Here is a 26,752-nt window from a genome sequence, read left to right as displayed (position 1 = left end):
TTTCTCATTGCGATATTTGCCTTCTCCGCAGCTAATCTTATAGTTCTTTTGGGATTGGGCTTGTTTTTATTCGTTCCTATTTTGTTTTATTTTGAATTATATTATTTTCTATAATTAATTTTGTGTACATAGGGTTGAGTGTGCATTTACCCAAGTCTCTATTTAAGGATGTATATTTAGGGATATAATACATGTATTTTCATGTATTTTTGAACCCTGTTGAGCCACAACCCTTTGAACATCCTCTAAATGATATCCCTATAAATGACCAAATAATTAACAAGGAGGCTAACATCAAGCAGTTATGAAGGATTGCAGTGGGAAAAAGTATTTATTTACAGGCCAAAAAGCCTTTGGGGGAATAGTAAAATGTAATATTGTATGTGTATTTCATGATAAATAAATCTTATCTTATTATCTTTTTTTCAGTAGGAAAAGTTAAAACAATCAATGAGGCAAAATTGGTGTTACATGTGAAACATATAAAAAGATATATATAAATTCGTTAACATTTTGAGAAGTAATCCTCCCCCTTTACCTTTATATCTATGAGCAACGCTGAAGATCCTCCTCTGCAAACCACTCCAAAGTGTTTGTTATAAATCATGTATTCATTTGGGTAAGTCGCCCCCCCCCCCAAAGAGACAGGCAAACGATTATCAAAAGAGGACGGGCTTGTAAAGAAATTCAACTAAAGTAAAGGCTGAGAAAATTTTCCTCGTGGGGAACAAACACATTTGTTAGAAGATGTTTCAAATTTTGCAGTTTCATATTTAGAAATAGTAATTTTACCAAAATCGTGTAAATACCCCTCCTCTGATAAATGAGCAAAACAAAAATAACAATGGATAATTTTCTGTCATTCAATGAAAATTTCTCTATAAGAGGATTCCAACAAGCCCAACCTTTGTTTTACAGCTCCCTGTTCTAGCAACAAAAGTGGACATCACATCTGTGGTCCCTCCGTGAAGACCCTTTTTAATCGCCTGTCAAAGGGTCCCTACATGCAGGTGCTTTTTAAAAGTTAAGACATAGTAGCCAGCCGTCACTAAACAGATGTTTGGCGGTACTATCGCCAAGAGAGGCACGCGCCGTGCGTGCCTAGTAAACACAGAATTAGTTACTATTTTATTCAGTACTAAACTAGCATCAGTCAAGTAAAGGTATTAAAATATAAAAGGATGAATAGTTTATATTTAATATTTTGTTTCGTTTTGGCGATTGGACAGTGTGATGAAGTGAAGCAAATGGAAGCATTAGAAGATAAATTAAATAGGTTAATTGAAACCTTGGATTTACGTGATGAAAAACAGTACGATTTGTTAACCAGAAAAGTGGAAACCCAACAAAGCGAAATCAACTTTTTGAGGTATGTTTTAGAGTCATACAGGGGCAAAGCCAGCCATTTTGTTGGGGGGGGGCAAGAGGGGTCCATATCTGGGTAGGCATGGGGTACATAATAAAATTTTCTCTAAAATACAAGGGAGGGGACAATTGCCCCTCCGAAACGAAACCCCTGGGGTCCTATTATAACAACACCATCATGGAGACCAAAGGGCGTATCTGATATTTTAAAATTTTTACATAATAGCAGAGGGATTTTGCGACTGTCTTTTTTGCAATTTTAAACATAGAAAATAAGTAAAACTAGAAAGTGCAGTCGAATAATTTGATTTCACTTTTGTGCGTAATTGCACAAAATTAAATTGTGGAATCTTTGAGCTAAGGAGAATGAAGCGTAAATTTATGGTAGGCTATATGAAAGAAATTGCATAGAAAAAAGAAGAAATATACCATTTTGCTCCTCGTTCAGTAGGCCTACTCTTCGAATATAATGATCACTGTTGTGGTGATTACGCCCCAGTTCCCTACCCCCTAATGGGGTCAGAAGTAGGCCTAGACTATGCACAAAAGTAGGTTATGCTGATTTACTGCTTTTTAAAGTTAGGCTATATTTGGCATCTGAACCAATCATAGGCTATATGAAAAATAACGCCAAAGGTAGTGCAAACCCACAAATGAGCATACTTAGAACGTATAACTATATTTGGTTTCCATTCACAAGAAGGGGGGCTAGAACGTAATTACGACGGTAGTGATTATTATACTTAAAAAATGCCCGTTTGGATCATAGCAAAGATTAAAATTTTTTTTTGTCGAATAGAGAGGATGGTGGCACTGAACAAGGGTTTTAAACAAAACAGTGATTTTAAGGATTCATCGGATTCTAAACTCCACAAAAAGTTCAGTAGGCTAATCATGTACTAAGCTTCTCACTTTGAACTAAGCACTATAACAAGAAAAGAGTTTCTATAACAAGAAAACAGTTTATTTCAGTTATTACAAAACCTGAAATGAAATTCATAATTAAGTTGAATATATCCGAGTTCAAACAAGGAGGGTTAGGGGGCTAAAGGGTCTAGGTGTCCTCTAAAGCTGAAAATTCATGAAAATAAGTCGTAACGAAAGCTTTTATTAGGTTTGTTCCTTCCCCCTTATCATTCTAGGACCATCCCCCTCCTCCAGGTAAGATTCTATTGACACAGATATGTACGCAGAGGAGGGGGACTCGGGCCCAGTCTGCTTCTTAAATCGAACATTTTTTTCGGATTTATGAGCGCTCTCTATGGTGTTCAATTACCAAATTAATTTTCTGTTACTGTTGGGTTCCTGGAAAAAAACATCCATTCTACGTGCCCCTTGCTACACCAACGATTAAAGTCTGTGTTGGCTAGGGAGGCCATGCAATAGAAACAAGGGCGTGGGAGGAGGGATGCAGTGCATCGCAGCTATGGCTTTTGTGGGTTGTGCCTGGACTTCAAATGTAGCACCTACATATCAGCAAACTGATATGATTCGTTTGTTTCTAGTTTTATTTAGCAACAATCGAGTTCGATTTGAACAACAGACTACCAAAAAGACTTTGGTTTCCGGCCAAAAACGATGTGGCACCCCCTTCCCATATCTGATGCACATTTCAAAACACAACATGTGCCGCACAATTACGCCACCCTTGGCAAAATTTTCCCCACCCTTGGCAGAGTTTCCACCATGCTTGGTGCTCACCACCTGATATACGTGATTTCTGAAAGTGAGGGCCTCATAGCAAAATAACCGGGGTTGATTAGATAGCAGACAAAATTTCGGTCAATGTCGGTATTACCTGAACAATTGTTTTGGGTCCTGAAACTATTGTTAATAGATGCATTTTGACTCATTGTTATGGAGTTATTATATATTTGCATATTAGGGGGGGGGGATAAAGCATAGCATATATTAAATACAGCAATGGTTAGTTTACGTATTTAATATATGCTATGCTTTTCCCCCACCCCCCTAATGTGCAAATATATAGCCCAAATTCGTTTCTAAACTATTACAAATTCGCGATTTCAAATATCCAATCAATGAAAACGGAAATGATTGAAATTCTATATGTGTATAAATACAAGAATATTTGGGCCGGAATAACTCCATGCGGTGAGTTTGCGGTAGTTCTGCCAGAGAGAAAAGATGTTCAAAAAATCAAAATGCATCTATTAACAATAGTTTCATGACCCAAAACAATTGTTCAGGTAATACCGACATTGACAAAAATTTCTAGCATTTTTCATCCATGTTCTTGTGAGACAAACATAAAATACATTCAGATCTTCTTTAAATATTGGAAATTTAGCCCTGTTTGTCACCAGTACCCCTATTACCTCTCATTTTTTAAATGCTGGACGCAAGGTACAAAACTTACAAGAATGTCATCTTAATTACAGGACAGAATATCAAAGGTTAAGCTCGGACTACCTCCGCTTAGAAGACTCCATTTCGCTTGGACAGCACTCCCTCACTTTGGAAGAGAACGCTCATAAAACAATTGACTGGCTTAAAACAACTGTGAGCGAGTTTAGAAGCGAATTTGTTGATCTTGCTAGAACAATAAACTCTTCAATTAGTGACAGAGCTAATGAGGAAGTTAAGTCTGATGTAGAAGTGGTGAAGAAGGATGTTATGGATATTCGACAATCTGTCGATAGTATTTCAGCGATGCAACTTCAATTAAGAAGCGAGATTGATGGAATTAGAGGGGAAATGAAAGAGAGGCTAAAACATGAGATGGAATTGGCAACTCTTGAAAAGGTGAGCTTTGCTATTTCATAAATTTGATCATTTTGGTTAAACATTGAAGGTTATGAAATAGAATACAAAACAGGCTCAGTCAAAAGTAAATCAAATATATTTGTCACAAATGGCTCTCTAAATTTATAATCAGCTAAAGCTTGATAGAGGAAACCAATATAGCGGTCTCGTTGGCTTGAAAACTGCTTTAATTCATATTCAAATTTATAACCATTGATGAAGCTTTTGATTGTGGCTATTTAACTTGGGGGGGGGGTAGAAAAGAAACAATAGAGTAACGCTAAACACTAATGTCTAGCTTTTAGACACCGCCCCTCTCTAACTCTCAAGATTCTTATGATGCTTCCCATATATTCCATTATTTTCCGTATGGTTCAACTTTTATTTTTAATTTATGTATTCTATATTTACGTTTCGGTGCTTATGTATTATAGCGACCCTATTCAAGAAGTAAAGTTAGGTTAATCCTAATGAAATATACCTAAATATGATGAAAATATAAGACTTTAGTGACAAAATTACGGAAAGAATTGTGGAAAGCAGACCGCCCAGAACGCGTTATATTAAATACCCAACCTAACCAAATACAATATATCTCTAAATGCAGACAGACAAACCGGTTATACGCGGACAGATCAGATCAAACTTCTTGAGTGGGGTCACTATAAGACATAAGTACCCGCGTTTCTAATCGTTATGTCATGATGTCTGTACAAATACGTGCATAGTTTTTTTTTTTTTTTTTTGGGGGGGGGAGAGGTTGACTAATAAAATCATATAATTCAAAAAATCTATATAATTTAAATAAGAAGTGTCTATGGTACTTATATGTTATAATTCTACACGCTGCGGAAACGTTTTCTTCGTTAGTTTCTTTCAGCTTAGCGTGAGACAAGACAAATACAAGTGACAGAATAGATGGGAAATGTGTAAATTGGGGTATATATTTGCATATTGAGGAGGGAGGTAAAGTATTTGGACCCTTTGAAGTTAGAAAACAATTTTTATTTCATAATATGCAGAATAATTGTACCTAACACATTTTGGATGCAAACCCGCTAAACTTTACCCCAAGGCCGTATCCAGGGGGTTTGGATCCGCCCCCAAATGTTTGTGTGACTCGTAAAAACGTAACAAAAAGGGATATAAAGAAATTTTTATGCGTTTCTTAGTTTTTTTGTGTGTAAAACCCTCGCCCCCAAAAATAATCCTCGTGTAAAACACCCCTGAAAAAATCCTGGATACGGCCCTGCTTTACCCCACCCCCCTAATGTGCAAAGATATAGCCCAAATTATATATTTCCCATTTTTTCTGTCACTTGTCTTGTCTCACGCTAAGCGGAAAGAAACTAACGAGGAAACCGGCTCTACTGTACGTAAAATTATAAAATATGCGCTATAACAAGTAAGTGCCGTGTCTATGTTTAGGATGGGGGCAGGAGACTCAAGTTCCTAGCACCATCGTATTTCCCTGTTTAGGTCTATGTATATTTTGAGTTATAATTTAACGATAGAAATTTGCTTTCCTTAGGAATTTTCTTGTTCACAATATGTTTTGGACAGTTTTGCGAGGTAAACACGACGCTGTAGGTGGCACTAGTAGTTCCAATCCTTATTAATTCCAGGTTAATCCGTCAAAATTTCCCATCTATTCAATTTTCTATTTTTCAGTGTTGCCCGTAGTAGCAAATTAAAGTTATTTCTGTAATGAATGAAAGCGCTGCTGTAACTTTATGAGCAAGTCGCGTTGTTTGATAGAGGAAGCATTCATTCAATTTTATGATCTTGCATCTTCCGCTTTAGACCCGCTGCACGCGCTGGTATTTATTATCTTTTTTTTGTATTTTTATGGTTGAGCTGATAGTTACCGTATTGTAAACCAAAACTTGTTTTTAACTATATTATCAGAATTTATTGGGCTCATGGTTGTTAATTGTTTGACAGTAGCTATTGAGATGAAGTGAAGCATTTTGAGGAAAGCAAAATTGGTTTTCTTTTTTCGCCTGTAGCGTATAGGGTAAAACGTGGAGGAATCATGCATTAGGTCAATAGGCAAAAATATGACAGCTTGGAATGTACAACAGATATAGCAAAAACACAACCTTTCTTGCGGGACCATGAGTTCAATTTCCCTGAAATTTCCATGAAAACCCTCTTTTCGCTGTAAATTGAAGCAATATACGATTCGTAGTTTGGTATGAAAATAATTCTCAAGATACAGCGAAAGATAATTTTCCTGTATGTTCTTTTAAATGTGGAATAGCCATTAGAGCAGGGAAAGACGCAGGGGGGGGGGGGGCTTGGGGCAGGCTTCCAAAAATCCTCAGCTTCCTTGAATATTTTGGGCAATTCTTATTCAACTTATCACCAGGGGCGTAATTTACTATGGTAAGGAAGGGGGAGGGGGTAAATGCCCCCTCCAGACCCAAGTTTGCCCCCGGCTGAAATTTAGATTCTGCAAAAAATCTTGTCAAAGATAAGATAAGCCTTGCATAATCAGAGTATCTAGAGAAACAGGTCACTTTTCTTTAGTATATCTTTGCCTTTATGGTAATATATGGATCATTTTTCAGTTTCCACCGTCATTTTCATTTGATTTGGGAAAATCAGCGCCAACTCTGCATCCCTCAGGAATTTGACGAAATTGCGCCACTGCTTATCATATTTTTCAATCGTTGTTCTCTCCCAGAATTTTCTATTCCCCCTCCCCCTCCCAAAAAAAACTTGCGTACATGCCTAACCTAGGGAGGAATGGAAATGATTCGTTCCTCTTCTCTACCTTCTAAGAAGCCGATGCAATGACTTGGAAAATGTTTTTAAATGAAATGAAAATGTTTTTAAATGAAACATTTACAGATAGAAACTTTGTTTAAAGTTCTTTTTAAATATTGTAATATTAATCGTCTCTAATCACATTCGAGGGTAATGATATGAAGGAAGTTATAATCTGTTTTAAGAAATTCCTTACTTTTCCGTTGTTGTAATAATATTTTATTACAACAACGTTGTACAACGGAACAACAACGTTGTACAACGGAACAACAACGTTGTTCCGTTGTTGAAATAATATTTTTTTTTCAATGAAAAACTGGCAAAAAGAACGTTTTAGGATGGGTTTTTCCTATAACCACTCATCATCAATGTACGCATCGGAATTATGGGCGTATTTGTGTGTTCTGGTACCCAGAATCGTATTTACTTGCCCTAAGTTACCCATAACTCCTTGATCAGCCCCTTGTATACATTTTTTTTAAAAGATGAATTTTACTACAATACGAAATCCAAGCAACATTGCCCAATGGATGTTTTAAAAGAATCTGACCACTACAGGATTATAAAATCAGTGGGTCCAATTCACGAAAATCTGAAGGAGACAAATGTGTTTTGTAATATCTAGCCTGAATAGATTTGTAGTTTTTTTTTCATTCAGTGAAGATGCCAAACATGCATTTTTAAATGAAATAAAAGGTATTTTATGCGGGCATATATTCCCTCCTCAACCACCCTCCAGTGATTGAGACCACTGTATACAATATTACCAGAATACACTTGATATAAATTGCAAATATTATTTTTTCTAGTTTCTCGTAGTTCTTGTATTTTTTACTTTTTCCTATATTTGTTTAACTTTTGTCTTGCTCTGAAGACGGCTAAATTGAGGTTTTTGCCGAAACGCCTGGACTCTTCTGAATTTGGCTGAAAATATTCCTCTTTTTTCTTTTCTTTTTGTCAATTACTGTGACTATCCATTGGGTATAATTCAAGGTTTTCAAATATGGGTAGTTCTGTGACTGTCAAGGCTAGTGTTATTTAAACAGGCTGTTGATGATGGGGATCAGCGTTTACTCCCGCCCCAGAAAATAATCACCTCAGAAAATACCCTTTTGAAAATACTTGAATTTATGTTTGAGGGTTTTCTAAGTTTTTAAGATACTTATGGTGTGTAAATTCTTCTTCTTCACTTTCCTTAGCACTTCTCAACGAAACCAGCAAAAACATTCTCAAATTTGGCAAACCCTATTTTCCATGCGAAGAGGGTATTTTCCGCGGGGGCAAACGCCTCGAACTGTTGATGATATTTTTGCAAAAAAAAAAGTGTAGGTATCTCGGATCCGCACCTATCCTTTGAACTGTTGACTAGACCATCCCCCGGATGCTAGAACCTAATGTCATATCCAGTATTTTTGTTCGGGGGAGTATATATTTTTTCGATGGGGGGGATAGGTGGTAGGTGGTACAAAAAAACACACCAAAATCTGTTAGTATGCATTTTGTTACGTTTTTACGAGGCAGACAGACATTTCGGGGGGATTAAAAACGCCTACCCCCCCCCCCCCCTGGATAAGGCCTCGGTAAAACCCACTGTCTCGCCTACACAAGAGTCACCGAGGTATAAATTGCGGATGACAACGTTCTCCAGAGCCATGTAATACATACGACAAACAGTTTACAACCCCTCTCTTCAGCTTCAAATAACTCATGGGGAAAAAAACTCAATATTCAACCATAAAATTGACAACAAAAAAATGTGTTGCCAGCTCAAATAAAAACCAAAGTTCCTCAATCATCCTTTGAATGTATTCAAACCTAACAGCTGTCATAAGCTGCCTATCTTTTCATAATTCATCTTTCCTTGCTTCGAATTAAATATTTACCCGCATTTAGTAACTGCACCTGCTTATTTTTTAACCAGTTTTTTTAAGCGAACCTTTTTCTGTTACAAATTAATTGCCTAAGGGGAACAGATGGCAAGTGTGGGGGATAGTTGAAAGTCACTTAGCTATTGTGTTGGTTACGTCTTTCTGTACCGTAGAATGCCATTTGGGCTACGATAGGCAAAAATCAGCAGAATAATGAACCTGCCTTTTGTAAAATACGTTGCAGTCATTTGACATAATCTTGAAAGGAAGTGTTTTATCCCTGTTTTCCCCTTTGTAACTTTTTATGAATTATTAAAGAACACCATGTAGCCTATTTATGTGTGTTCGTGTTTAATATCTGGGACTCTTTATGACATTAAAATTGAATAATACCCTGCTAGATATATCTCCCCTGCACCTATGCAAAATCTTTTGGAGGGGGCAAGTTTAATAAAAATAAGGAATATAGATCGAAATGGATTAATATTGGTATTTATAAAAATCTTAATATTTTGGGGGAGGTGTAAGGGCTTAATTTCTGCATATATATTTATAATATGCACTATGCATGTGCATATGTTACTGTGAATATCTGAAACTGGTTAATATCGACATTCACTAGTGAATGTCGGAAAATCCTTTTTCTATGCTTGGATTCAATTAGTTTTTCAAATCATCTTTTTCAGTCTTATGCAAGCTTTGATGGTAAAAGTTAAAGTTAGGTTTGGTTGGGTTCGGTTAAGTTAAGCTATAAATCTCAGAAATGGATTAAAAACCTAAACTAACCTAACCTACGCTAATCAAACCTGTCACCATCAAACTTTACATAAAACTGAAAAAGATGACTGGCAACGCTGACTAAATCCAAGGAGACAAAAAGGTATTTCAGACATTTGCCGATGAATGTAGACATTCAGACGTTTCATTTTGGACATTCAGACGACATTTTGGACGTTCACAGTAATATATACATAGGCACGTGTATGTTAGATCCATTGGGGGGATCTTATGGGGAAGGAAGGGGTTGAAACATAAAAGTACTTTATGAGTCCAAAATTTTTCAGCTTTTCCGAAAAGGAGTCTTTCTGATCAATCTTGGGAGAGAAATTCCTCCTATTCTCTCCTTCAAGTTGTTATGACATTGTGCATACGTAGAAGCTGTTGCGGAAATGGGAATTTCATTTTTCAACTGTAGGACCTACGGACCAGACACGTATGCAGAAATTATTTTCGGGGGAGGGGAGAGGAGGAAATGCTAAAAAAAACTTTGACAATTTGAATCTGAGAAATAATATTTGAATTTGACAAAATTAATGGTATTTTAGGGGAGTGGGGGGTCCGAACTCTCTCAGGGAACGTCCCTGCTACGGAACATAGCATGATAAAAATTTTAAAGGAAAGAGTAAAAACAGGGGCGTCAATTAGGGAGAAGGGTATTTTGGTGTTTGTGCCCCCTAAATTTTGAAAGATACCTTTTCTGGGATATTTTTATTGAAACGAGCCTTCTTTTGGCATTTTCATTGAAAAACTTGGGAAAAAACACAAAATTTTCTCCCCTCCCCTAGGTCCCTACATTTTCGTGGATTGACGCCACTGAGCAACTACACAATCCCTATCAGGTATAGCAAAATATCTATTTAAGGATTTAATTTCTGCAAGTTTAAAGTTTTTGATGAGGAATCTGCATAGAATATAGTTGATGATTAGAGAGCTAGAATTCGCTTGATTAAAAATGATGTCTAATCACATTATGATTCTGTGTGACGAAATGTCCTTTTTAACCCCTCAATTTCCATTCCATTTTTTATTGTAAACCAGTCGATTCCATTTTCAGTATAAACGAGATCTTATTTTTGCTGGTTCCCTTTGAAATGGAGGTAGTGAAAATTCAACTTCTTCGTAAATAGCCAAAGTGGGATTTTATTGGATCCAATTAAGACAGCATTTCCTATCTCACATTTCGAATACTATTTGATTCAATCTACTGCCACAGGCAATATCAAAATCGACCTTCAGCAGATGACGAAAAGAGGGTTACCTCAGGTTGAGTACGTCACTTTAAATGAAACTTCGTAGTATTCAAGAGGCTATTCCAAAATAATCATTCAACATGCTTGAGAGCTTCATACAGAATAAAATGAATATTTCTTTCGCGTAATATTATCGGAGATAACATCGTACGATAACCGAGGGGGGACAGTAAGCGGGAGTGGTGACCCAGAATTATGCATGAAAAATTCCTTTATTTTAAAAATAAATGCCAGAGAAAACAGTGGCAAGAGAATGTATTTGTGGGATTTAGGATTTATTAAATTTTTCATTTAATTATTAAAGAACGTTTTAAGGGACGTCCGCAGGAGAGGAGATAAAATGGTGGGGGGGGTATGATAATTCAAATTGGGTTTGTTCTTTTAGTAAGGTTTTTTTCCGTCTTTTGTCTGTATTTCTTTGTTATGACTCCTTAATTGTCAATATCCCAAATAATTCCCAAGGAAAAATCCGATCTTCTCAAGTATTGTAGCTTAGAAAGCCTAGAAAGATCCATGTTAATTTTCTAACTACTGTCAATTCTAACATAGACAGGAAACTTTGTAATTCTACCTAGGAGGATTCTGATTGCCAAAATTTATTATTCAAAGCAAAGAATTTTTCCAGGTGGAAACTTTAGATATAATAATAAAATAGATATAGATAAAATATAATAAATACATAAAAATAGATATAGATAAAATATAATAAATAGATAAAAATAGATATAGTGATATAAATAGATAAAAATAAACCTTCGAGAGATAATGGAAAAAGAGCCTAAATTCTTGTGTATAATTACAATTTATCTCAAATATGAAACCTCATTACAAATTTACAGGAAGGGCCTTTATTATCCCATTTTAGCAACTTTAAAGTATTTCATCTTATTCAATGACTTGATTCATGTTAGCCAAGGCCGAAAAGAGAAAAAAGTAGTTTGTAGGTCAGTTTGAAACCTGGGTCATCAAAGGGCACCTCGAGTACTTTTTCAACTTGGATGGTACCATGGAACTTCAGAGTCTAAAAGGTTATCTACAATAAAGTAAAAGTGTTAAGCTTTGTTTTTGTTTTTTCAAAAACAAAGGATAGTTTTGATTTTTGCTCTTTTCTTGTGAAAAAATGTGCTTCAGTCTTTCCCTTCGTATTTTCTTATTAATAGCATTTTTTTCGTTTTGAGTGCGTGCTCTTTTTCTTTGCTTTCCGTAAAATTTCCAAAATTTTAATTTTTTTAATTTCCAAATTTTTCCGCAAATGGAAACCCTGTCCAAAAATTTAAACAGGATGAAACAAGCGACTAGATTACTTTAAAAAAAATATAATCCTAAGGCTAGAAATAGATGTCTTAAATTTGTTTTAAGTCAAGTCTCTAATTTTCTGACAGGATGCTAAAACTGTCCCTTTTAGGCTCATTTTGACACTTTGGTTTCAAAAAAAATTTGGTAGCCCTGTTTGAAACTAGTTAGTATAAAGTAACGTGGAGGGTTGGGTGGTTTTAATCGCTCGTGACATTGGATAAATTTATACCCTCCAAATGAAAAAAAAACAGTTATTTTTACTTCAGTTATGCATCATCGTACCCATGACCATAACCAGGATTTTTTACGGGGGAGAGAACGCATCAAAAGCTTATCCATATGCATTTTGGTTACTTTCTTACGAGTTGGACAAACATTTCCAGGGGGTGTCAAACCCCCTAACTACCTCCTGGATACGGTCTTGATTGTACCGGTATAATTTTTCGCGTGGTAGTGAAAAATTAGATACCCTTTTTGATACTCCAGATGGATTGTAGTATCACCTCCCTTTTGCTTTATTGATATAGGAAATGCTTCAGGTTAGTACCAGCTTGAAAAGGTGAGCTATAAATTATTAGCCTTGCTTACTGGGTCTGGGTGGTGTTTCAGATTCAATTAGAATTGCCAACTACTTGAAGCGTGGATGCCGTTGAAAGATCGTTTAAAAGTGGTCCCTGAATAGATCTGAGAAATAATTTATGACATAGGAAATGCAACCACAGTTGAAATTGAACCTAAATCTTAACCCAAGATGTAGTAAATCTAGTCGGAAATAAATCTAGTCCTAAGTCGGAGTAGTACACATTTTCACTGGTTCAACAATGTTCTCAGTTGAAGATCATCCCCGAATGGGAGTAGAGAAAGTTTTGATTTGACTTTAGAAATTAGATTGTTTAAAAAAATGACTTGTTTGCGACAGTAATTCTTCTGTATAAACTTCTCCAAATATTTCTCTGATAAATGTTCTAGGAAAATTATCGATAGTTGTCGGTTATTTGAAACACATTTAAGAATCATGCTTTGGTTACATCTCAGAAAACCGGTTTCATAGCTACAAAAACAAGAGACGGATTATACAGCGCATTGGACTTAGACAGAATGCATTGGACTTGAATAATTTGGCTATATATTTACACACTAGGGGGAGGGGGGTTAGTTTAGGTTTTCTTAACTGTGTTTCTAAAGTATTATTTATCATCATGTTTTGTTATATTTAATTAGATTTAGCTTAACTTCACTTCTTGGGTGTGTTTCGAATAACCGACAAGTACCAAATTATCTCATATAATGCATTTGCTTTTACTAATAAACCAGCATTTTTCAGCACCACACTGGGTAACGCTGGGAACGATTGCCTTGAACACCCTGCACTGGATGAATTTTCGACGTTATACCTTAAATTAGGTATTTTTTTTCCAAGACCACACTGCTTTTCTATGACGAACAAGTAAAAGTTCAAATGAGGATAAGTTCATTTATTAGACAGTGAATGAATGATCTTTGTTAGACAGTGGAAACAGTTACAACCGATTTAAAGATTTTTATTAGACAGTGAAAACAGTTACAACCGATTTACCAGATGAATTTCTGTCAGATATCTAAAATATTCACATTCAATTCCAATAGGAGTATAATTTGTTTTTGAAAATATGGCAATTAACTTTTACCAAAAATCCAAGTCCCAGCATCATACTTGACAACAAAGGTTAAGGAAGGCCCGCCCCTTAGTTTGATATATTATTCCCATTAAGCTTTTTTCTTTTTAGTTTTATGGCATTCGAACTTGGCACCAGCTTTAAAAAATATTAATTTGGGAAGAATTCCCGCCAATTCTTCCAAAAGAGCTTTTCAAAGCACTATAATAGATCCTCTCTATTCCACTAATGGCATTTTTACGGAAGGAATTACTCGACTAAGAAGGATACATAGCAGAGGGATTATAATGATGGATGTCCATAAATAGAAAGGGGATTTTCCTATCTACTCCAGGTTTCCTGCTACTAATTTAATTTTAGATGTGACTTACTTAGAAATTCGAATTGGTTGTATATATTTTCCGAATTTTACATATCTGTATGCAACAACATTAATGGACGGATACGTTAGTTCCGTGATTCGCAACGGAAGCACAGGCCCGACCGGTGGGGCATCGCAATATTATGATGGGTCATGGGCAGGACGTGCAACCTTCAACTCACTTTACCTTAGAGACTTAATTTTAAAATTTAACGTTGTTCGTATGAGTGACGTCACATTCATGTGTGTTTAAGAACACAAAAGATACATAATAGTGTTCCAGTGATAAGATTTTTCAGTATTATAAAATACGCCTTGAGGACGACCCGTAAAGAAATAACAAGCTTCGATTAATTGAATTAAATTCGGAAAAATTGTTGGAGAGAGTAATTTTATGGCTTGATGCTAATTATCTTACCCTGAATTTTTCCAAGTCCAGCTTTTTTATATTTTGCCGTGTTTCTCAGATTTATCCCCAGTTATCGGAAATTCAACAGCCACATGGGATAATTCATAGATCTAAAGATCGATATGTTCATTTTTTGGACATTCTTGTTGATGAAAACTTGTATTTCAAACGTCACATTGATTTGATTAAAATGAAGATATGTTTGAGTTTTGGTATTTTAAGGAAACTTGAACATACTTTTCCTGGATTAATTTTGAAAATACTTTTTCACTGGTTGATCCAATCTTGCGTTTCTTACTGTCCAATAGTGTGAATGTCAACCTTTCCTTCACTGTTAAAACCACTTTCTAAGGCTTACAACAAAGCTAGAAACCTCATTAAGGAAACTAATCGTTCAGGAGTTATCCCATTACTTGATCTCGAGTCACTATATATTCTATCGTGTGCATGTTTTACTTTTTCTCAGCTTCCTGGTGACCTCCCCCATCCCCTAAGTGTTCCGCCATCGTTTACCTATGATCGAATAATTACAATCTTTGCAATACCAAAAATCATATTCAAGTTCCTTTTACTTTCGTGTAAGGTCAGATTCCTTTAATTGGGATTCATTTTGTATGGAATAAGTTGCCCGAATCAGCTCGAAGGTGCCACTCATTGTAGGCTTCTTAGAAGTTATTTTTTCTATTTATTTCTTATATACATTTAATATTATCTTATTGGAGTCTGTTTAATCTACTAATCTAATCAATTAATTTAGTTTATTCAATCTATTCGGTTTTGTTTTCTGTAGTTTTTATTATATTTTCTTTTCTTCTCCGTTTTGTTCTTCTTTCTCTGAGTAAGTGATTATTTTAATTTTTTTTTGTTCTTTCTTCTCTGAGTAAGTGACTCGTTTGTCTTACCCCTTCTTTACTGGCCAAGGAGCCTTTGGGGGAATAGTAAAATGTAATATTGTGTGTGTTTACGAGGGGTACATCAGGATTATAAGAATTCCTAGTTGGGACATGGCCCAAAATCGGTTGGGAACCACTGCGTTAGGTGGATAATCTTCCAGAAATCACCCATTACATATATTAAGGGAAGTGTAGGTAGAAAATTCATAACTATGTGATTAGATTTTACCCCATCAAAAAGACCAAAAGCGCACAAAAAAAAAATTGTTTAGCGTTCCGAAAAACAATAACACTATTTTGGAAAATAAAACACAACTTCATAAACCGTTTAGTTGATGCTATTTCTTCAGTGCACTTGATTTTATTTGGTAATTAGGGTTAATTGTATACATAATTTTAGGTAACAACTTCAAAAATGGTACAAGATTCTTTCAGTGTCAATACTCAAAACCGCCGTCATCGCCGTCATTCTCTTTACAATGAAGTTGACGTACTGAATCATTTTGTCAAGTCCCTCGTTCACAACCAGGAGATACTTGAGAGAAACATCCACAAAATCTTCATTGGCCAGAAAACTGATGTTTCTAATTTGGACAAAATTGAAAAAGAACTGAAAAATGTTTTGAGTAGAAATGCTGGAGTCACAGAGTTAATCAGTCGTCTGAACGTAATTGCAGACAAAGAAAGTAGACTAGAAAATTTGTTCCAAGAAGTCAACTCAAAATTGGCTAATATTGACAAAGTACAGAGCTCAACTCTCCAAATCTTTGAAGCTGTGGAAGAGATGGAAGACAAATATGATGATTCCCTACGAGAAATTCAGTCAGAGATTTCTAAACTCGATGCTGCCAGTCAGCAACTTTCCATTGACGTTGAAAATCTCAAAGACGAAGATGTAAGTTGCTCTTTCTTTTATGTGAGTAGAAAAATGAAAACAGTATAATTTTGACCAAATTAAAGGGAATATTAATTGATCAATCAACCTTAAGGGGTTCTGTCAATATTTTCTAAGCTAAATGATGCAAGCCAGCAATCTTAAAACGATGTTGACAATCAAACCGATGCGATTGTAAACTCTATTTTTCTTACGAGGGTACAATAATGGTTAAACGCCTGAAATATGAAGTACAAGTTTTCCAATAAAATAGGGCAGGCTAGCGAACCAAATTTTCTACGTCTATTGTAATACGGGTGACGAGGGGCAGTGTAAAAGTGTAGTTAAGATGTCTAAATCTTAAAAATGTTAGTGACTAGTGGGGTAGGGGGGAAGAATATCTTTTACACAAGTTTTGCAATTTGAGTATTGGGAGGTTCTCTTATGTAATGTGACCAATCAAAAAGCTGCACAATATCTTATAGAAGTCATTAAAAAGAAAGTTAGAACGAAAATTCTGGACGGTGAATCAAGTCAATGCTTTCTGGAGATTGATACAATTCAGCTATTGTCAGTCGATGGTAAAACACAAAGAAGATGCCAGTCTTAGCTGTATTTTACGAGGGTACATTTTATTTCTGGTAAGTAAAAGTTCATCTTAGGTTGATATAAATTAAACATTGAGATTGCCCCGACTAATAACCTCTTCTCTTTTTGTTGAAAAATAAAAAATAGTTAATTATAATTAAAAAAAAAAATCAATCGAACCTCTGATTGCCAAAGAGAATGTCTGTATTTCGCTAAATTTTTAGACGAATACTGATATTACAAAGAACAATCCACCGTGCATTCGCTTAGTTTCAGTGTAATGTTAGATTTGTTTTGACGTTTCTTATTTTTTTTGAAAAATGCCAGTTAAAATGAGACTTTTTGTTTTGTTTCCAGCATAAACAGAAGTTCAATTAGTAGTTTCCGTTTTCTTCGAAAATCTTGGACAGTAAAATAACACCGAGCTCCTTACTTATCAAAAAGAATATCAAAAAGAATTATAAAAAAAAACAATTTTCTTATCGACCATAACATCACCCAGCCAAGACAGTTTCTTCCAGCAAAAATGGGAATTCTCTCTGGATTATGTTTTTCATCCTGAGAAGTTACATTGGACGTAAATTTTTCGAACTTAGAAATAGAATACATTTACGGTTGTTGGTTTTATATATGTTCCACTTGACATTGAACGCTAAACCTATCATGACTCAAAGAATATGGAATCCAGAAAGCTAAAATAATTTCACTTTCTTTCCAGTGTCACAAAAAATTAAACGTCAACATGTAACAAACTAGAGTAGTCAAATGTAGTTCAGTGTCTTCTTGGATGATGTTTAGGATGACTTAACATGTTCCAATGAATTTGCAAGGACTGGCAAAACAGAGCGGATATGATTTTTTTCTATTTTTTTAACAGCACTGCATAATATTTATGTACAATATAAACAATATTTGTATATAATTTAATAATGTTTAATAATATATAAATAAAAATATTTATACATAATTTTATATATAATTTAAAATATTTGGATAGCGATTGAGAATGACAAAAGCGTAGTGTGGTAGTCAAATATAGCTCAAAAACTCAGAAAAACGAAAAAACTGTAGCGTATACTCTTTATTAAGAATCAGCTAAAAAATAATTTGTTCACTTCCCCCTAACATAAAAAGTGAAGTCCCCCTCGCCCTTAAAAAGCAGCTTTTCCTGAATGTCAGCTTCATCCCCCGCTATGAAAAAAAAGGCTAGATGTAAAAACTGGTGGTGAAAGTGGAATTATGAACAGAACTATTTATAATAGCAAAATAATGAATCTTAGTGTAGTTAGTAGCTTTTTAGTGAATTTTTTTGTGAACTACTATCTAAAAATTTGTTTTTTTGTAAATTTAATAATTTTACTAAGTTTTATCACATTTACAAAATATTATATTGTAAACTTACAAATTTGACTAAAATATACCTTTGGTGTGTGGGTTAATTTAAATATTACAAAGCAAACTTGATAGATTTCCTAATCCTATTTAAATATTTGCTTAATTTATTGGAAATCTGTGTTGCCAATTTGTAATAAGAATAAATTTTTTGTTAAATTTACCCTCTAAGGTCCATGGTGACGCTGGGGATTTGTTGTAAAATTACCAAGTAAAATCTATTTTTTTCTTATGAAAAAAAACTAATTGGGTAACAATTATGTTTTCTCAGCTGAAAAGGAACATTTAACAGATAAACCGTTCTCTGATGTGTCTAAACTTACGATATTCATATATATATCAGAATCATCTGTTGAAACTATTCAAAAAGCTAGAAATTGATTGGTTGGCTTAAATAAAAGCCAAGGATTGGTTATAAAGATTTTCTCAACTAGAATGTACTCTACTAAATTCTGAATGATTTATTTAACATATTATTTTTTCTTGGGTCAATTGTAACGTCTGTCGTGACAGACAGACTAGGAACCTGTGCACCATACGAAATCTTGTATAGACCGTATTTCAAACAGGGGTGCCATCTCGGTCCGATCGTGCTATAATTGCCCAAATGTGCGTGCTAAGTATCACTTCCTTGTGCTATAGTACAAAAAATTGCTGTAATAGTGCTATACATAATAGAATAGCACTTCCATGCTAGAGGTGGCAACCCTGATTTCAAATATCTCTAACACAAATTGACTAAAAAAAAACTATTAAATTTAAAAAACTTAAAAACACTGAAAATAACTCTTTGAAAATATTAAAAACTATATTAAAAACTCTAATACAAATTGACTAAAAAGAAAAACTATTAAATGTATAAATTGTTATTTGTTTGAGTTCAAAGCACAGTACGTACCTTCTATTTCCATATAACCTAGTATTTTGGACATGCTTTGATTTCTGAGGTCCAAAGTTCAACAGAATTTTATTAGTGGCTTTCTTATGGAAGCCACTCTATGTATAAATTGGGGAGCCTTCCTTGTTTGTTTTACATATCAAAGTACCAGGATAGGGAATAATGCTTATCGCGTGCTTGTTCAGGAAATTTGGAAGAAAAACCAATCAAGCACTCACTGCTTCTCCCGTGATGCTTCACATTTTGGTCCACCTCGTGGTGGAATAAAAAATAAATGGATTAACGAACGCATTCGTTGTTCTAAATTCCTTTGTTTCTCCAGTGCTTAATCGCTTTCTAAATGAATAAAACTTAACTTTCTGTTATGAATTTAACTTTATATCTTAATGTCTTAGATCTTAAGAGGCGAGTACGCTCTCATGAAATATTTGTTGTTGAAGTCCCAACGACTTAAGAATAACAAACGTATAATGAACTTAAAAATATCTTTTAAAAGGAGGGGGGCAAGAAATATTCCTCCAAAGAAAGAGGGATTCTATGAAAGAAAAAAAAAATCAGATCCAAACCAAAAAGTGTTCTGTCAATGTTCAAAGCCCAAAATTGTTTTATTAAAACGCCTTATCTTCAATCTAATCAAGCTAAAAGTGTACAATTATTAGAAGTGTATATTGCCTTACATTTTACATAGAGAGTAATGTAATTATGCGTGTATCCAGGTATATGGTCGGAGGTAGCTTTGCTAAATCAGGAAAGATGATTATATAAGTTTTTCCTGTTCTAAAAACTGGCGGTTATGCCCGTCCCTAAAATTCTATAAAAAAAATATTCGGGCTATGCTCATGAATGGATTTTTTCATTAAGAAAAAAGGAGGAAATTGTGTCAAGCTTTTGAACAAAAGACACATTGTGTCCCAAATTCTAATGAAATTCGTTGATTTTTGTTCTTCATAAAGAGGAAGCAGAAGTTAAATTCTTTAAATTTCCTTTGACGTCTTTCATTAAAATCAAAGATGGAAAAGTAATTCCCTATTTTAGACAAAGGAGCGGAAGACGAGATTGATTCCATCAAAATTTATCTTTTTTATTTTCAATGTTTTTTTCTTCTCTAAATAAATTTTCTGTTGAAAGGTTTCTAAATTATTAGGGACGCAACTCTTATAATGCTGACGATGGCGCTCACAATGATTGGTGTGGTGCCAGGGGAGATGGTGGTTATAGTGATACGTGGGCAGATAAATGACTATGTATTTAGTAATTTTAGTGAATACTCCTAGGCTAGGTTAGCACAGGCGTTGATAGAGGAGTAATATTCGTTTGCCACTCTAATTCAGTGGTTAACGTCTGTAATTTTAATTTCTTTGTTAAGCAGCTAAAAGAGTTGAAAAAAATTGTCCCTTTTATCGGGCAACTTGGCGCAGTAATTTCTCAAAATATCAACAAATCAAAAACAATATCACCACCATAAAAAAGCACGTTTTTCCCAAAAGCCCTCTCTAATATTAATCTCTGCGGATACCCCTCCTTGTAGCAATGCACATTGAGTTACAAGAATCTTCCCCTCAAAATGTTCATTGATGTTTCACAAAAGAACCCATAAGGGTGAGAGGCCAGGCATTTGTAACTTAAAAGAAAACCTTTGCACTAAAATAAAAGTTTTCTTTTCAGTGAATTCTAGAATTCTGGAGAGGAATGGTGGCATAAATACAACTGTGAAACGCCAAGGAACAACTGAGTTTCGTTACGTAAAAATCCTTTGTAAACAACAAAAAAATTATAATTAATCCAATTGACGAATATTGCCTGTCCCAATTGGCGAATAATTTCCAGTTCCAGTTGCCCTTTTCTGTATGAACCTAAGGTTAAAAGGAATTGAATATGACAATTCAAAAGGGAGAAGAAAAGAGGATTAAAGTCAAGGCCATATTCGGGGGAGGGGTTAGAGAGCTTGAACCCCCCTCCTGAAATGTTTGCCCAACTCATAAAACGCGATAAGAATGCATAAAAACGCATTTTAATGCGTTTTAAAGTTGTCTTTATACCCCACCCCCTCAAAAAAATGCTGGTTACGGTCCTAATTAAAGTGCGAATTGCAGTAAGAGGAGATAAATGAAAACTTTTATTAGATGGAGAAAAAGAACAAGCCCTGAATTCTTTTTTGAGTTTTATTTCTCGAAATTTTTATGTGAGCCAAAACTAATTATGTACCGGTTACATGAGTTTTCAGGCTCAAACTCACCCCCCCCAACAAAAAAAAAACAACAACCAAGAATAAAGAAAAAATTGTCACTAAACAGTAAATATATAATTCTCGATACCATATAAATCAACACAAGAAGCTTTAGCATGTTTTCGACCAGATGGGAGGTACATCTCGCTGCAATAAATTAATCAATTTAAAGCAAAAAATATTTTCACCTGGTTATTTTCTGTTGTTAGTTATTTCTTTTATGATACGCTAAACTTTTAATTATAACTGTTACTAAATTAACTGCCTTTCAGGCCGATGAAAAAGCGTCTTTACTTGTTGTTCAAGGGAGATTGCAGAAAGTACAAGATAATGTAATACTGGCAAGGAACTTAGCAACACACGAGAAGAAGGTATGTTCATGCTTTTTTATTTTTTATTTGTGGATTTTTTTTTATTTGTGTATGCTAACCTGGGACGCCAAACCATAGTCACTGTACCAGCGAGATGTTCTACAGGAGGCTCATTGCCACCTTATCTCACTGGAAATGCAATTTCAAGTAACGACAATAATTTAAACGCACTTAAATTCGGGCTGTGCGCATGTGCTTAATATGTATTTTTTATTCTCTTACACTAACAGAGATTAAAAAATTGACATAAAAAAATAAATATTAGTATACTTAAACAGACTGTGCGCGTATCGCGGCAAATTTTTCTGCCAAAAATTTTGGTTGCTGTGGCACCGTAAATCGTTGTGTAGCACACAAATTCGAGCAATTGTAGCACTCTAGCAACTGACCATGGTGGCAACACTGGTTGCAAGTAGATCTGAAACCGTACAACAAGAGTATATTTCAGTCATATTGTTGTGTATAGCTTGAATAGACAACAACTTCTTGCATTAACGTTAATTCGCCGTCGATTGAATAGGAATCAAAAAGAATAATTGAAAAAAAAAAACTTCCCTGTGATGTCTTAATGAAAATTGTAAATTCGTTCTTTTTGTACGACATAAACGTATGCTGCGAGAAAAGCGGGGGGACGTAAACAACATAGGCAACATGAAGAAATTATAAAAGATTACTGTAAAAACCTTAAAAACGTCTAGAAAACAGGGAGTAGACTTGATGCCCCTAACCCTACCTATCCCTGTGTTCTAAGTAATCTTATATTCTTAACTAAATTTTTACAGTTATATTATTATATTGTTAGAACAATTTGTGAAAAATTTTATGAAAAATTTATTATATATATATATATATATATATATATTTATATATATATATATATATATATATATATATATATATATATATATATATATATATATATATATATATATATATATATATATATATATATATCTATATATATATAAATAAGTTGTCTGTGTGTGTGTGTGTCGAGTGACGTCATGTTTGTGTGTCGACTGACGTCATGTTTGTCGACTGACGAAATTACAGACCAGGACATCGGGACACAAATGACGACCGGGACATAGGGAATATAAATGACGACCGGGACACTCAAAGAGAAAGCAACCGGGACACAAGGAATGTTCGATTAGCAATCACCATCAACAAAGCACCGGGACACAAATGACGACCGGGACACAGGGAATATAAATGACGACCAGGACACTCGAAGAGAAATTACAGACCGGGACACCGGAACACAAATGACGACCGGGACAAAAATGACGAACGGGACACCGGAACACAAATGACGACCGGGACAAAAATGACGACCGGGACACAGGGAATATAAATGACGACCGCGACACTCAAAGAGAAATTACAGACTGGGACACCGGGACACAAATGACGACCGGGACACAGGGAAACAACTACGTCGGGGACGCCGGGGGGCACAGGGGGATATATAAATGAAGACGGGGACACAGGGAATGTTCGATTAGCAATCACCATCAACAAAGCACCGGGACACAAATGACGACCGGGACACAGGGAATATAAATGACGACCAGGACACTCAAAGAGAAATTACAGACCGGGACACCGGAACACAAATGACGACCGGGACAAAAATGACGACAGGGACACAGGGAATATAAATGACGACCGCGACACTCCAAGAGAAATTACAGACTGGGACACCGGGACACAAATGACGACCGGGACACAGGGAAACAACAACAACGGGGACGCCGGGGGGACACAGGGGGATATATAAATGACGACGGGGACACAGGGAATGTTCGATTAGCAATCACCATCAACAAAGCTCAAGGGCAATCATTGGAATAATGAGGTATAGATCTGAATACAGATTGTTTTCCCATGGACAATTATATGTTGCATGTTCAAGAGTCGGTAAACCTGACAATCTATTTATATGCACAGACAATGGGACGGCCAAGAATGTTGTATATTCGCAAGTTTTACGTAGTTAAAAATATATATATATATATCTATCTATATTCACAGGTGGGACACAGGGACACAACTACAATGGCGCGTAACTAATATGGCGCGTAACGACTTACGCGCGCGGGGGGCTTGGGGGGGGGGGGGGGCGCGAAGCGCCACCCCAACAGCTAGTATATATATATATATATATATATATATATATATATATATATATATATATATATATATATATATATATATATATTCAAAATTTGTGAAAAATATCATAATATATGAAAAAAGAAGGGTTTGAACATTTTTGGACTTGCACCAGACTTCTGTTTGTTTTTTGTTTTTTTACGACAAATTAATGGAATCTCGATTCAAACCGAAGAATTTCCAAGCATACTTTCAATTTGCAGCTATTAGTTACTAAGAATTTTAAATTGATGAAGTTTAGTAGTACAGTATTTACTTTATTCAGTTACTTTTCTATATATCTTAGCAGTTCTTGTAAAATTATTTGACTCTGTTTTTGCTCATTATTGATTTAATGTAGCTCTTTACTTTTCTTTGAAAAAATTACTTTGTCGAAAAGTTTTTTTCATTAATTAATTGAAAAGAAGGACTTCACTGTCTACCAAACTTTGGGTTTTTTACGACAAATAAATGGACTTCTTGTTCAAATACTATTCAAATATATTTTGAATTTTCCACTATTAGCTATTCAAAATTTTAGATCAATCAAATTGATGAGCTCCTGCAATAGTTACTCTTTTCAGTTAGTTTCTATATATATTATAGTTCTCGTAAACTATCAACCGCTAAGCTTAGCTATTAAGCTTAAACAGGCCTACGTAAAAAAAAGAAAGATAAAACAAGTTTGAAACTGATCGAGTTTACACTTTCTGTCTCAATTATTGTTCTGCTTCAATTATTTGAGAGAGTATTTCCGCTTAACACTTTTGGACTGAAATTTCAACATCCCAGTTCAATTCAAACTTCCTTAAACCGAGTTTTATTCAGACGCCTAAACCTACTCAGATAATTTAATAAACAAAAATATCATAAAAACGAATTTAATGTTATAAAAAAGCAGTGGACATACCAAAACAAAAATCAACAAACTTAAAATAATAAAAAAATCTGAAGATTTTGATTTCACGCCCAGAAGCCTTTATCAACGGAAAAAAGAAAAATTATGGTAAATTAAACCAAACACATAAAGAAAAGGAAAAAAACAATAAACAAAACTCACATCTTAATAACTTCTAGTGTCACCCTGGAAGCTATTCCGATATTCAAATGCAACTTATTAGAAATGTGTTTTATTTATTGCTTTTCTTTTCTTTTCATGTTTTTTTTATTTAGCTTAATTCATTCTTTTCGTTGACATTGTCTTCCTTACTTGAAGTAGAAAAACTCGGATTTTTTCATTATTTGAAGTTTGTTGTTTTCTCTTTTTTGTCTGCGGCTTTGTTTAAAATATTATAGGCGTTTTCGCTATATTTTAATTTTTAAATTCTGTAAATGGAAAGGCAGCGTGGTCTAAGAAATTACGAAACATATTCAGAACTATTAATCTTATTGAAATGAGTGAGAGCAAAACTTCCAAGATGCTCTCTAAAACAGAATTTGAGCTTCCCTTTTGCTTTCAAAAGCTTGGAGAAACGAGATTTCGTTTTATTACCTAGCTTATCCTCCACTATTGAAACGTCTAGGAAATAGGAGCAGTTTTGCGGTTGCTTCACATAACTCAGGGAAACTAGCTCAGCTTGTGCATCCTATTGATCCATGCCTGCACATAGGATAGGGAGATAGGGTGGTAGTGAAGAATTTTATTCAAAAATGGGTCTGAAGGACTCTACTCTAGAGAAAGTTGGACAACTTATAAAAACTTATGCTTAATTACTTCAACCAGAGGATATAAACTCCAAGTAATTAAAAAATGTTTCAATTGTTCGAGCTGAAAATAAGAGGGGAAAGCTGCTGAAAATTTAAATCAGAGTTACAAATTATTATTTTGGCAACAGAGAAAATCAATAAAATGTAAAATTAGAACATACTTTATATTCAGATTGGAATTTAGATTCTTAATGTTCTGCTACTACTTTCAGAGTTTTTGAATCAAAACAATCGACTAACACTCTAGCTCCTCTACTTTGTTCGACATCTGGATACTTGTTTGAGACATGAACTCACAAAATATATAATTCCTAGAAAAAAGAGCCCCGTTGTAGACTTTTGTCTAAGAGCAAACTCGCTTCGCTCTTACGGTATTTTGGGCCTTTTGTCCTTGCGAGTGAGTCACGTCATGTATCGCAAATGAATTGCATCATTTTCATCACTTCCTAAAATCTCAGTCTGGTCCACAATGTCCTTTTATTATACAGATAATTTTTATTTGAAAGTGAAACGCACCACTTTTTGCCCGCTGTTGACACCCGATAGAAATCATTCCTTTATGACAACAGTATGTGTTTGCTGTCTGCACGATATCTGAAAATCTCTTGAGAAAAAATTACTAATGCTGTCTGGACGAAGAAGTTTATTGATAATAGCAAGGCTGTATCAAGGATTTTTGTTCCTAGAGGAATTTTTTTTTTGGGGGGGGGGGTACAAAAAAAATTGAAAAACGGATCAACAGTTTGTTTACATACATTTTTTTATGTTTCTACGAGTCGGATAAAAATATCGCGGAAGAGGTTTCAAACCTAGTAAATCCTCCCCCTCCCTGGATACGGTCTTAACTATTTATGAGTATTGTATAAATTAGTAAAGTATTAGGAACCTGTAGACACCCACTTCTTCATTTATCTGGATTTAAAAGTAATCTTCACTGAAATTTTCAAATAACCAAGTTTCGAATTTTTAAAGTAAATTTCGATGTTGAAGATGAGAAAGATGCTTCACATTGTCGCTTATTCGCAAATTTACTTTAAGCGAATCATTAAAATACGGATTGGACTACACTCAAATTAACACTTTTTTAGAAAGATTCGCCTTTCTTCTTCAACTTGAGAATGAT

General features: G+C 34.8%; 1 protein-coding gene across 1 annotated transcript in view; it reads left to right on the top strand.

Annotated features, from left to right (window-relative positions):
* Positions 1-1,134: 1,134 nt before the first annotated feature.
* Positions 1,135-26,752, top strand: part of LOC136037262 (protein scabrous-like) — a 45,440-nt gene continuing 19,822 nt past the window's right edge. The window contains exons 1-4 of the mRNA XM_065719896.1: positions 1,135-1,369; positions 3,768-4,131; positions 15,816-16,310; positions 21,667-21,765. Coding sequence (XP_065575968.1) covers positions 1,182-1,369; positions 3,768-4,131; positions 15,816-16,310; positions 21,667-21,765 — 1,146 coding nt within the window. The 5' untranslated portion in view covers positions 1,135-1,181. The remainder of the gene's footprint in view (positions 1,370-3,767; positions 4,132-15,815; positions 16,311-21,666; positions 21,766-26,752) is intronic.

This window comes from Artemia franciscana, chromosome 16 (genome assembly GCF_032884065.1).
Source record: "Artemia franciscana chromosome 16, ASM3288406v1, whole genome shotgun sequence".
Taxonomy (NCBI): domain Eukaryota; kingdom Metazoa; phylum Arthropoda; class Branchiopoda; order Anostraca; family Artemiidae; genus Artemia; species Artemia franciscana.
This window is presented reverse-complemented; position numbering and strand designations above follow the sequence as displayed.